The sequence below is a fragment of the Triticum aestivum genome, chromosome 3D, assembly GCF_018294505.1.
Source record: "Triticum aestivum cultivar Chinese Spring chromosome 3D, IWGSC CS RefSeq v2.1, whole genome shotgun sequence".
NCBI classification, from domain to species: Eukaryota; Viridiplantae; Streptophyta; class Magnoliopsida; order Poales; family Poaceae; genus Triticum; species Triticum aestivum.
In genome coordinates this window covers 329019387-329031223 of record NC_057802.1, presented here as the reverse complement: position 1 = coordinate 329031223, position 11837 = coordinate 329019387, and the positions used below count along the sequence as shown (strand labels likewise).

General features: G+C 42.9%; 1 protein-coding gene and 1 long non-coding RNA gene across 2 annotated transcripts; both read left to right on the top strand.

Moving 5' to 3' along the window:
- Nucleotides 1-1628: 1628 nt before the first annotated feature.
- LOC123074590 (protein trichome birefringence-like 21) lies at nt 1629-3113 on the top strand. The gene is made up of 2 exons (XM_044497390.1): nt 1629-2048; nt 2136-3113. The coding sequence occupies exons 1-2, from the start codon at nt 1629-1631 to the stop codon at nt 2883-2885; spliced, it is 1170 nt and encodes a 389-aa protein (XP_044353325.1). The 3' UTR covers nt 2886-3113.
- Nucleotides 3114-7799: 4686 nt separating this feature from the next.
- LOC123078688 (uncharacterized) lies at nt 7800-10467 on the top strand. The gene is made up of 2 exons (XR_006437596.1): nt 7800-9104; nt 9913-10467. It is a non-coding gene; the product is annotated as an uncharacterized lncRNA (long non-coding RNA).
- Nucleotides 10468-11837: the final 1370 nt, after the last annotated feature.

Genomic DNA, 11837 nt, shown 5'->3' with positions numbered 1-11837 from the left:
TAGTAGTAGTAACTACTCCTTCCGTCTAGGTGTGTAAGTCATCTTACGTTGTGCACCGCGACCAAGGCGGAAAGGAAAACGAGAAAACTTAATGTCTTTTTGCTAATTAATAGCATTGCATGCAATGAACTAACCACTGCATGTCATGTTTGATAGTCTCAAGTCATTGAAAGCATGCACGGCCCACATCTTTTATTGGTTGATATGTCATAAAACAAGAAATGAGGAGGGAGTTAATGTACCGTGCCTAAGTGTTTTGGGATTATTTGGTTTTCGTAAGGTGACTTACACACCTAGACGGAGGGAGTAACTATGTTACCACATGCCTCTTTTTTTTAATTTATTGCTTGCCACATCATGTATTTTATTTAGATATGTGCGATGTTACTCCCATTGTGGGTAGTCTTACTCCCACTGTGGGTAGTCGTACCTACGATTTAGTAAAAAAATACTAGCAAGGGTATTTTATTAATCAAACTTAGCTCGAAATTCAACGGAAAAAACAGATGAGATAAGATGCAATATCCATTGTCGATACACGATTATTCTAATACTGGTACCTCCATTTATGGTACTGACATTTATGAACTCCTCGAAACAAGTGTGAGGACACTTTAAGTACTCTGAATTATCACCAAGTGCACACTCATGAGATTACCGCCCACAGCTCGCCATTTTTCTTTTTGCGACTGGCCCACAGCTCGCCATGGTTCTGCTCATCAAGCTTCTCTTCGTCCCTGCCACCGTGTTCCTCTCGGCGCACAAAAGTCAGTGTTTATCAACCGGCACAGAGATCGGATGTCTTTCTTTCTTTCCAAAGCGCAAGGGCTTCGGCTGAATTTGAATATATGGCGCAATTGTCGCCTATTACATCTGTTTGAATTTATTAGTCCTTGTATTTTGGGTCAACTTTTGACCCTAGATCTAACTAGCAAAACATAAGTAAGATAACACAAAAATCATATTGTTAGATTCATATTTGAATGAAGATTCTAATGGTAGTACTATTTTTACGACATATAGAATATATTTTGCTGGTCAAGTCTATAGTTAAAATTTAATGGGGCCTAATAAACCTGAACAGAGATTAAGAAGAACACAAGTTGTAATCTGTCAGTGCATTAATAACATTGGCACTAGTACATCCTCTGTTTTTATTTACTCCGCGTATTAGATTTATCTAAAGTCAAATTTTATATACTTTTAACAAATTTATAGAAAAATATATTATCACATACACCAACATATATCATTGGATTCACCGTTGCATAAGTTTTCCCATCATATAAATTTGTTACTGTAAATGTTCATATTGTTTTCTACAAACTGTCTCAGTCAAAGCTAATAGACGGAGTAAATAAAAACGGAGGGAGTACCTACATACGAGTTAGTAGAAAATAAGGATATTTTGTCAATCAAACTTAGGTCAAAATTGGAAGGACTAATAAATTCAAACAGATGAAGTAAGATGCAATATACCACCATTGTCGTACACGATTATTCTAATACTGGTACCTCCATTTATGCTACTGACATTTATGAACTCCTCGAAACAAGTGTGGGGACACTTTAAGTACTCTGAACTATCACCAAGTGCACACTCATCAGACTACCGCGCACAGCTCGCCATGGTTCTGCTCATCAAGCTTCTCTTCGTCCCCGCCACCGTGTTCCTCTCGGCGCTCATCATTTTGTCCTACTTCACCAGCGCGCCGTACCTGAGCTACTCCAACCTCCCCTACTACGGGTCCTACTTCTCGCGGATCCCCAAGTGCGACATCTCCCAGGGCGAGTGGGTCCCGGACGCGGACACGCCGCCGCACTACACCAACGAAACGTGCTCCTACATCCAGGAGCACCAGAACTGCATGAAGTACGGCCGGCCGGACTCAGAGTTCCTGAGGTGGCGGTGGCAGCCGAGCCGGTGCGACCTCCCGCGGTTTGACGCCGACAAGTTCTTCCGGCTCGTCGGGAACAAGACGCTCGCGTTCGTAGGGGACTCACTCGCCAGGAACCACATGCAGTCCCTACTCTGCCTCTTGTCCAAGGTACGTTACGTAGAAAGTAGAATCCATTTTTTGCATGGGTGGCTCGGGTACTAACTAGTGTCCACGGCGGCGCGCGCTGGGTGGCAGGTGGCGTCGCCGACGGAGGTGACGGAGAGGACGGACCCCGTCAAGATAATGCACTACGAGCGCTACAACTTCACCCTAAAAATCATCTGGTCCCCTTTCCTGGTGAGGACGGAGGAACCGGACAACAACTCTGGCGTGTTCAAGCTCTACCTCGACGAGCCCGACGACAGGTGGTTCTCCGGCGTGGCCGGGTTCGACTACGTGATCCTCTCGGGGGCCAACTGGTTCACGCGCCAGTCCATGTTCTACGAGAGGGGGCAGCTCGTCGGCGGCAGCTTCGTCGCGCTCAACATCACCAGCAACCTCACGCTGCGCTACTCCCACCGGATGGCGTTCCGGACAGCGCTTCGGGCCATCAACGATCACGGCAGCGTGAAGGCGAAAGTCATCGTGCGGACGCTGTCGCCGATGTCTCACTTCGAGGGAGGGTCGTGGGACAAGGGCGGGGACTGCCGCCGGACGCAGCCGTACCGGAGCAACGAGACGACGATGGGTGACCTGGACCTCGACTTCTACACGGGGCAGGTGGAGGAGTTCAGGGAGGCGGAGAAAGCGGCCGCGGTGGCGGGAGTGGACATGGTGCTCATGGACACAACGGGCGCCATGCTGCTGCGGCCGGACGGACACCCGAGCAGATACGGGCACTGGCCGGAAGAGAAGCGGGTACTCTCCAACGACTGCATCCACTGGTGTCTGCCCGGGCCGGTCGATGCCTGGAACGACATGTTGCTTCAAATCATGTCAGACTAGCAAACATACACAGGTTTGTTACTAGTATTTGGTTTAGTTCAGCTTCGCCTCAATACGGAGTGTCCGTGTGATCCAGTGGACACGGTTAGCCCGAGCACTGGAATTTTGTTCCTTCAGAATTTCAGATCGATTAGGCAGACGCATTCTATATAGTACGTAGTTTCTTCTTCTGAGGGCAGCACTCTATCATAGTTGCGGTTGTACTGCACCTGTAACTTTGCAATTGCAAGTTCCTAACCAAAGATTTACGTGCTTACAACTTACACGGTGTCTCCTCTACGCTCCCCACAAGCGACTTTCACCCGACTAGGGATTCTCCACCTCCAGTGGGTACCGCCACTGATCTGCCTCGTCTTTTATGGCTTTAGTGCCATGAAGGCATGATGGATTCCGGCTCCTACTGGTGAAAGGGCTACTACTTGGTATTTAGGTGTTTTTCTGAGTCAGGGTTTGTGTCGAAGATGAGGTGGCGACAGCTCAATGAAGATGAAATAAGTTCTTTCCGCCGGCCCGTCCTGGCCGTGCACCTAGCATCGCCGGTGACCATGTCGAGGTGTGTCTTCGCGGGATTTGTTCGGTGTTTGTTTTTGGTGGATCTACTTGGATCATGCCTTCGTTGTCTGCACTCGTGTGTCTACAACTTGAATCCTTTTGACCTACGTTTCTCTTTATCGGCTACGGTTGCGCTGGTCCTTTGGGGCCTTTGCATGACGATTTTTTGACTATCTACTACAATAAGATTTGTCCGAGTCGGGTGAGGGAGAGGCGACGACAATAACATACCTTCTGCTCGTTGCTTGTAGTCCTTATTAGGTGGTCTACGAACATGGGTGTAGTTTCTACTACTTCTCTTGTTCTTTGCTTTGTCATGATGTTTGATAAATAGATTAAAAGTTTTTTCCACAAAAAAAACTTAGATGGCGTTACAATTACACAACGATGACGTTCAAACTCTTAGCTTGCTTTGAGGGCCTGCGGTTTGCTATGCAATGGTCCCAGCTGCCGGTGGATGTGGAGCTGGACTGTCTCCATACTGTTGAGTCCATCCGTGCGCATACGGAGGACAGATCGCAGAACGCGATGTTGATCAGTGAAGTTAAAGAACTTGATGATAGGGAGTGTTCTATTACTCATGTTAGTAGGCACCAAAATGTTGTTGGTCATAGATTAGCTTCTTTTGGTCGTGTAGAAGCTAGGACATCAGTTTGGCTTCATTCGGGCCTGCTAATGTACGTCGACTTTGTTCGGAGGATCTTCCTCCACCTTGAGTAATGAAATCCCTTTTAACCCCGCAAAAAAAAGTCACTCATGGGGCATCTTGTGTGGCCCATTGAGTACTTCAGAAAAGATGTATGTCTGGCTAGTTAATATGCGTAATTACTGTCTAACTAATTAATTGCCTGCAGGTATGGGCGGGGTAGAGATTGACCAAGGGATAATAGTGATGATTTTTGGGTATTAATGGTTGTGGATGAAACGAACGAAACAACTACGGACTCTGTTAGAGATACGACAGGCAAATCAAACAACGAAGAACGAAATCAACACAAGGAGACACGAGATTTTAACATGGAAAACCCGTCCAACACGAAGGGGGAAAAACCACGGGCACCAATCAGCAAGCTTCACTATATCGGGAGAGGTTATAAACGCCGGAGATTTACAACTGAGCAAATTATCCCGTACGACGGCTTACAAGAGGTATATATAACAGCGGTGACCTAGGTCAATATTGATCTATTTTTCGCTCCCTCCTCCATACCAGCCATGCATTCGATGTGAATGGGCCACAACTACAGTTCCGAATAGTACTGGCCCCTCATCAATGACTGACCACGCGTCAACAATGAGCTTTACCATTGACCGGCCACCTCTGATGCGTCAGTGATAAGCACTTCGTGGCTCGGCCGGATGCTTATCACAGACCGGTCAGAAAATGTCTCGTATGTGATATGGTGATCCTAAGTGAAAAATGGGCAACACTAACTGGTTCCTTCCTTTGACCCATCTAACTTTTCCTATTAAATTTGGCCCTTTAATTGTGTTCACTATCCATCATGTTGTTGTTTACTTGGGTTGTCATATCCAACCTCCACTACCCGTCAACATTACAAACCCTTTGTACCGCGTCGAGCACCAGCCCCTTTAGATTTCAACCTCTCTTGTCATGCATCTCCATCTTGTTAGCCTCCATCAAACTTCCCCGATGCCCTCGCCAATGACCCCTGCGGCCATCTTCGGCAACAGTCCCCTCGCAGACTCCCACGTGGACAGCCGGCGCGGTGGCGCCGTCCCCACAGAGCCGCACCCATGTCGTCTCAAGCGGCGTTCTCATGTCGTGTGTCACGTCGATGGTCATGCGTCATGGCCTTCGTCCAGCCGTGCGCGACCGTAGACCCGCCCATCATTGTTATGGTGGTGCCGATGTTGATCTGCCCTGCAGCCGGGTCTCCCACGCCTTCATGTGTGGCTCTACAACTGGTATGTGTTCCCTTCTACTTCAGTCGCGACACCAGCCACGGTGGTAAGATTTATTCCTTGCGGATTATTATTTAGTTGTGACAGTTACAATTGTGAATTTATAGTTCATTGTGTTGTATGAATGTTACAATTGATATATGTGCCAATGTATATTTTGTTATGTATCCTTAGATGTGCCAATGTATATTCTATTATACATTCATGTAGGTGAAAATTTATATTTTCTTATGCATTTCTATATGCCTCTCACCTTTTCTTACAAGGTCATGAAATATATTTTTCTATTTTCTTACAACATCATGTATAATCTTAACAAATAAAACCTACCATCTATCATAAGAAAATATATACAATCCATGATAAGTCATTATGTACTCCAAGCGATTACATGAATATGTATGTGATACCTGAGGCAACATATCACTTGGATAATCTTTGATTGGCCTAAACCGAAGAAACATTTATATATTTAAACTTTTGTCTTTCCTTGCTTCATTTAATTTAACTTTTTGTGAACAAGGATACATTCTTGTTGCATTGTACAAATGATTTGCATGGGTTTGAGTTGTCTTATGTGGGGCAGTCATTTGAGAAGGAGAAGGAAGAACTTTCCATGCCACAAGGGTCACGGCGTAAAGGATTTGTCCTATGGACAGCTTCCGGGCTTTGTCCCACTAACAGATTATCTCTAAAAATAGGGCTTTGGCCAACTCTTCGAGTGCAAACAATCAAACTTGGGTAACTATAGTTGCAACATTAAAGTTTATTTGAAAATACTACTAATTAGGAATTGGTAACACTAAACTTAATATAATTCGTCCTTTATATTTTAACATGTGATAATATTCCTGTCGCACTGTACAAAAATATCAGCCCGTAAGTAAGTACAAGGAACTTGCCTCGGTCAATACCTCAACTTCAGTATGACAAGCGTAATATATAGGATGGAGCCGAGGTAGAATTCAAGTTTTGTATCTTACGGGTTTAATGACAGAGATGTGTAGACCACCTTTTCGCGTAAGCGGAGAGGTGGAACCACGAGCTGGTGTGTGGTTGATGACTTGGCCTCGAATGGAAGGGGGCCGCCGAAGGGTTAAATGTTCTAAAGGACATTGCTGAGGATAAGGACATCGCAAGGTGGTAATTTTAAACTTCCATGTATTAGATGTGTAGTGTTATGTGAACATTAGGAGTGTAGTGAAATGAATGTATATTAGTAGTGTATATCAAATTGGATTGGCAAAATATATTGTAGGCGATGTGCATATCTTTGTGTATGTGATGACATATAAGAATGCAATGTTTCTATGTTCTTGTTGTCTTTTGTATTGCCTTTGTAATTTGTGTGATGTTGCTCAATACTTGTGATACCTACCTCTAGGTAGTAGACGGTCATTGATAACCATTTTTGGTTACGCCCTATTGATAGTTATCATTGATGGATTAGTCAGTCAATGCTGCAAGACATCACACATCACTGACCGGTCAGGAAGCTCATCTGTGATAATGCAATTTGACCGGTCAATGTTGTTCACATATGGGCGGGGCAGCACTCCAAGATGGAGCGATGGTCATGCCTTGATAGCAGACCATGATCACCACATAAGGAGAAGTGCAACCAGACAACTCATGCACCGGATGCACCCGCTACACATGAGTCATCAGATTGGATACGGTCTCACCACATTGACGACATGAGGTTGTTCTATCAAAAAAACACAAAAGAAATGTGGCCATAAATTTTTCTTTCCTATAAATATCTTTTAAAAAGAAAAGCATTTCACTAGTTTTGTGCATATAACGTTTAGAATAAAATAAAAAATAACAAGATGGTCATGTCAAATGTTGATGCAATTTTAAATAGTGTTAACATGTCTTTAGAAAAGTGTCAACATATTTTTAGAATACATGATGAAAATGCCCTGATGAACGTTTTCGAAATACATTTTTGAGATACACCACAAATATTTTCTGAAATACACAATAAACCTTTTGAAGATACACGGTAAATATGTTTTAGAACGACATGCATATTTATTTAAATAGACATGAACCTTCTATAAAATATGCAGTGAGCATTTTTAATACGCGGTGAACATTTTGTAAATATGCGACGAACATTTCGTAAAAAAGGATGATTTTCTTCTTCTAAAAACATGGCGAACATCTTTAAAAACACGGTCAACATATTTTAAATATCTCTACTCCTATAAAAGTCTGAGTTGGTGGTGATGGTGTGCCTGCCATTCTTCGTTTACAGCCGTTCGATCTACATCCAACGCTCTTCGTTTACAGCCGTTCGATCTACATCCAACGCATATGAGTTGAGCTAAGGCAATTTTGCAAAAACACGCCTGCGCACTCCACTCTTGTTTGCCGATAGCTCCATGTCCCTCCCGTTCAGCCCATCTCTCTCCCACGTCATCTAGAAATCTCAGGACAAAAAGAAGGCCACGGAACGATCTGGAGAAATCGCTGCTGTCGGTGCGCTCCGTCCCCCAACGAATCTCAAGCCTCACCGCCGACCACCACCAGGACCCTCTAATCCTCGTCGTCTCCACCTCCCGGCCCCCTTCCCAGTCTGCCTGACTTGGTCCTTGGCAAGTAGGTTGTCGATGCAGCCCTCTCCGGTGTTGACTTCACAAGTTCGCCGTCGGCGCCGTTCGTGCCCCAACGGCTCTGTTGCGTCCTCGCTTTCCTGCGGCAGCAGCCCCACCTCCGACCACAACCACCTCCCCCTCCTCATAGCCGTCTCATCGGCGCCCTTCCCTGTCTCCTTCAACGCTGACATCCGCAAGTACGTCGGCGGCGGCGCCACCACCTACTCCTACTTCCCCTCCCTGCCAACGCGTTCCATGCTGGTCACACTCCCATGGATCTCACTGCCCTTCACCTTCTGAATTCTGATCTGACAAGGACCAATGTATGGGTACTGATGAAAGAATAAAATCTCCTTGTGCAATTGCAGATATGTGATGGTATCAGTTGGCGCTACCTTATTGTGTCCAAAGTATCATTATTCTACAATATCAGCTACTGTATCTATACCAGTGTCCGAAGCAACAATGTTTGGTTTCAATTTCGTTTCTTAATTCTTCTTGTCGAATGAAACTTTAAGTATTAAGTATTATATAAAGGAATAGTTGCATGGAAAATTTGAATAAGAAGACAGACCATATTCATTGAATATTATACAGGCCATAATTTTGTGTTAAAAGTTACTCTCTCCGTACCAAAATATAAGATGTTTTTGACACTGTCATAGTGTCAAAAAATGTCTTATATTTTGATACAGAGTGTATTTAGTACACCAAAATTTCTTGATGATCACAATAGATCAGTTTTGGCATGTACTAAACTGGAAGCTATATGTCGTTGCATTGTTCTTTAAAATGGCTGTCGGTTTTCCTTTGACAGGTACATCTCCATCTCCTACATTGTGTAAGTGATTGGGAGTAGCCTGCTGAATTTCCATAAATTTGGTTTGGGATGTGGTTAGTACAGTTTTGCACACCTTTCTCCAGGAGAACTTTCTTTTTCAGTACACTTTTCATTTGATCCTTGATCAATGAAAAATTCCGACTTCTTACTTTGTGCACTGGTTTCCTAGCAAGTCACCGTTTTAATTTGAAGCTCTGGGAAGAAATTCATGTGTTTCCTCCTTAGGAACAGAGGAACTCTGTGATGTTACACGGGCACTTTTCTCCATGTCAACGCAAGATTGGGAAGGTTTAGAAGGTCAGTACTTACCGAGGCGTTTGGTATGTACTTAGGAATTCCATGTTGTTTTGCAGCTAAAAGTGCCGAATTAAATCTAGCCAATTAGGAATTGTTTAGTTTTTCCAGCAAAAAGGAGCCATCTAAGTTTATCCATTCAAGATATGGTGTACTCTAATTAAGCAAGATTTGTTTTTTTTATGTCCAGATTTCTTTTCTTGAGCAAGTTTTTTTCCGTTCTATTCTTTTTGACAGAAAATTTCACACTTGATCATGAAACATTGATTCAATGTTGTGTACCATTATGTTATGGCTTGTGCCTTTTGGCTACCACACCTGTGCATATCATTCACATTGCTTTCCTTGATGATGATCAAAATTTTCATCTATGCAATTTCAGATTTATATCGCATCTTAAAAATAAGGTAGTTTTCTAATAACCTGATTTTGGTTGGCAGACATGTGCATATCATTTTTCTCATTCATGTTGTTTGCCTCGTGATGACCAACTTTATCATCTGTGCAATTTTGGATAGTTACATGATAGTTATTTGGTGGCTGGGTTGCAAGATAGTTTAACTTGCGAGAAAGTACTGTCTAATAACACACACACACACACACACACACACACACACACATCAAAGGTTGCCTGCCAGGAGCATTGTCTTCAGTGGCTTGCTGCGCGTTGAGCATTTATTTTCAAGATGTGACATAACCCAAGGCACCTACCTGATAAAGATAGAAATCGTGTGTATAATCTTTGTATACCAGTATATATGTGCATATGTTTCAGAGCGTATAACATGGCCATTGATAATTTTGTTATTAGATAGTGCTTTTGCTGGAGATGAAAATTCATAGATGACGCCCCATTGGTAGAGGAGTAGACAAAAGGTCATTGAGGGCAAAACAAAGGATGAAAGTTTGTCCAATTTCCTGTGCTTGGGTATGGCTGGTTTGTAAGCAAAGGAAGATACTCTGCGTTTTTATAGTGGTATATATTGTTTAGTGAGGGGGTGGACTCTGTTTTTCTAGATGGGCGATACTCTGCTTTTTCTTTGACAACTGGAAGACACTCTGCTTTTTTTTGACAACTGGAAGATACTCTGCTTTGTGGCAAGGGGATATATCGTGTTACTTCTCCCCCTTTTTGTATATCTAAGTTTAATAACAAGATTATACTCTTTGTTAATTTTCCATGGCGTAACTTTGTAACGGTGTGTTTCTCGTGTCGAGGCCAATATGCTTCATGAGACGATTAGTTTTAAGTAAGCATAAAAAACATTGTACTACATTTTAGCATAAAAAACATTGCACTGAAGTTGTACTACATTTAATTTGCGACTGATGGGGTACTTGATTGTGTACCACTCTATTTTGTCCATCACGCAAGGCTCTCCTTGTGTTTTTCTTTTTTTCTCTCCGCTTCTTTGTTTGTTTGGCAAAGGACAAATTTCTTCATGCTTTTACTTCTATCTTCATACATGTACTAAAATACACATGTTGTAATCCTTGCATACGCCGTTCATCTCAATTTTAGAGCAGCATTGCTGGAATCTATTTGTGCTTTGTCTCGGGAAATCAGGAATGATGCCACCACATATTAGTAAATTACTAGCAAGATGCCCCTGCGTTGCACGGAACATTAAGATGCATTTGTGTAAGTAGTTTATTTTGTGGGAGAAAAGGATGAACGAGGAAAGACATTATTTGTAAATGTGGAGATGAGTGTGGGTATTTTTTTGCAAAATTGTCATAGTTTCCTTCCTATTCGTCAGATATTAATTAGACGGCCAGTATTGCAGGATGGCAGGCACACCATCATCACCAACTCTGTTTTTTATAAGAGTAGAGATATTATTTTGTTTGTTGTCCCGTAGCAATGCAAGGCTCTTGACTATAATTTAAGTAAACAATGTTTCACTTGATCTTTAGTGTGCCAGTTTTTTTTTCAACCCCGTAGCGTAGCACGGGCATCTTACTAGTGTGATATACATTTTTCAGAAGATGAAAATTTCTATTTAAAATACACTATAAACATTGTTTTAATGCAACCTATGAGCAAGCATTGTAGACGAGCTCTTCTTCTGACTCGAAATATGCAACGTATCGTTTTCTCGCAAAGAATAAACACAACAGATCATGATCAGGGCTTTTATTACTTGAATTAGGACAATGCCCGTGCATTGTAACTGGATAAAAATAATCTAAGAGTGATCAAATTATGCCCATGATTTACAGTATATGTGGAACTGGGTTAGGTCGGGCGAGTTGCGTGTCATGGATGGACAGGCAACTAGGTCGGCGGGTTTCATGTCGATGGTAGACAAGCAATTGGGCGCATGCGAGTTGCGTGTCGATAGTGGGCATGCCTGGTCTGACGAGTTGCATATCAAAGGTAGACATGCAACTGGGAGACATCCTCTTCGGCGCCTTATGCGCCCGTTCGCTTAGCGGGCGCTCGCGCAGCAGCCTCGCATGGGCCGGCCCAGCTAGTACGCTCACATCTTCCTTTCTTCGATCACTCGCTCACGTTTCCTTCGTTTATTTGTTGTTGTTTTTTTGCTGTTCATCCTCTCGTTCACAAAACTGAAAAACACATGAATCTGAAAATTTACGAATTTGAAAAACAGTTCACGAATTTCCGAAATTCCATCAATTCTAAAAAAAAGTTCATCAATTTTGAACACAAAAAATGAAAAAAGTTCATCGGATCTGAAAAAAGTTCATCAGATTTGGAAAAAGTTAATCGAA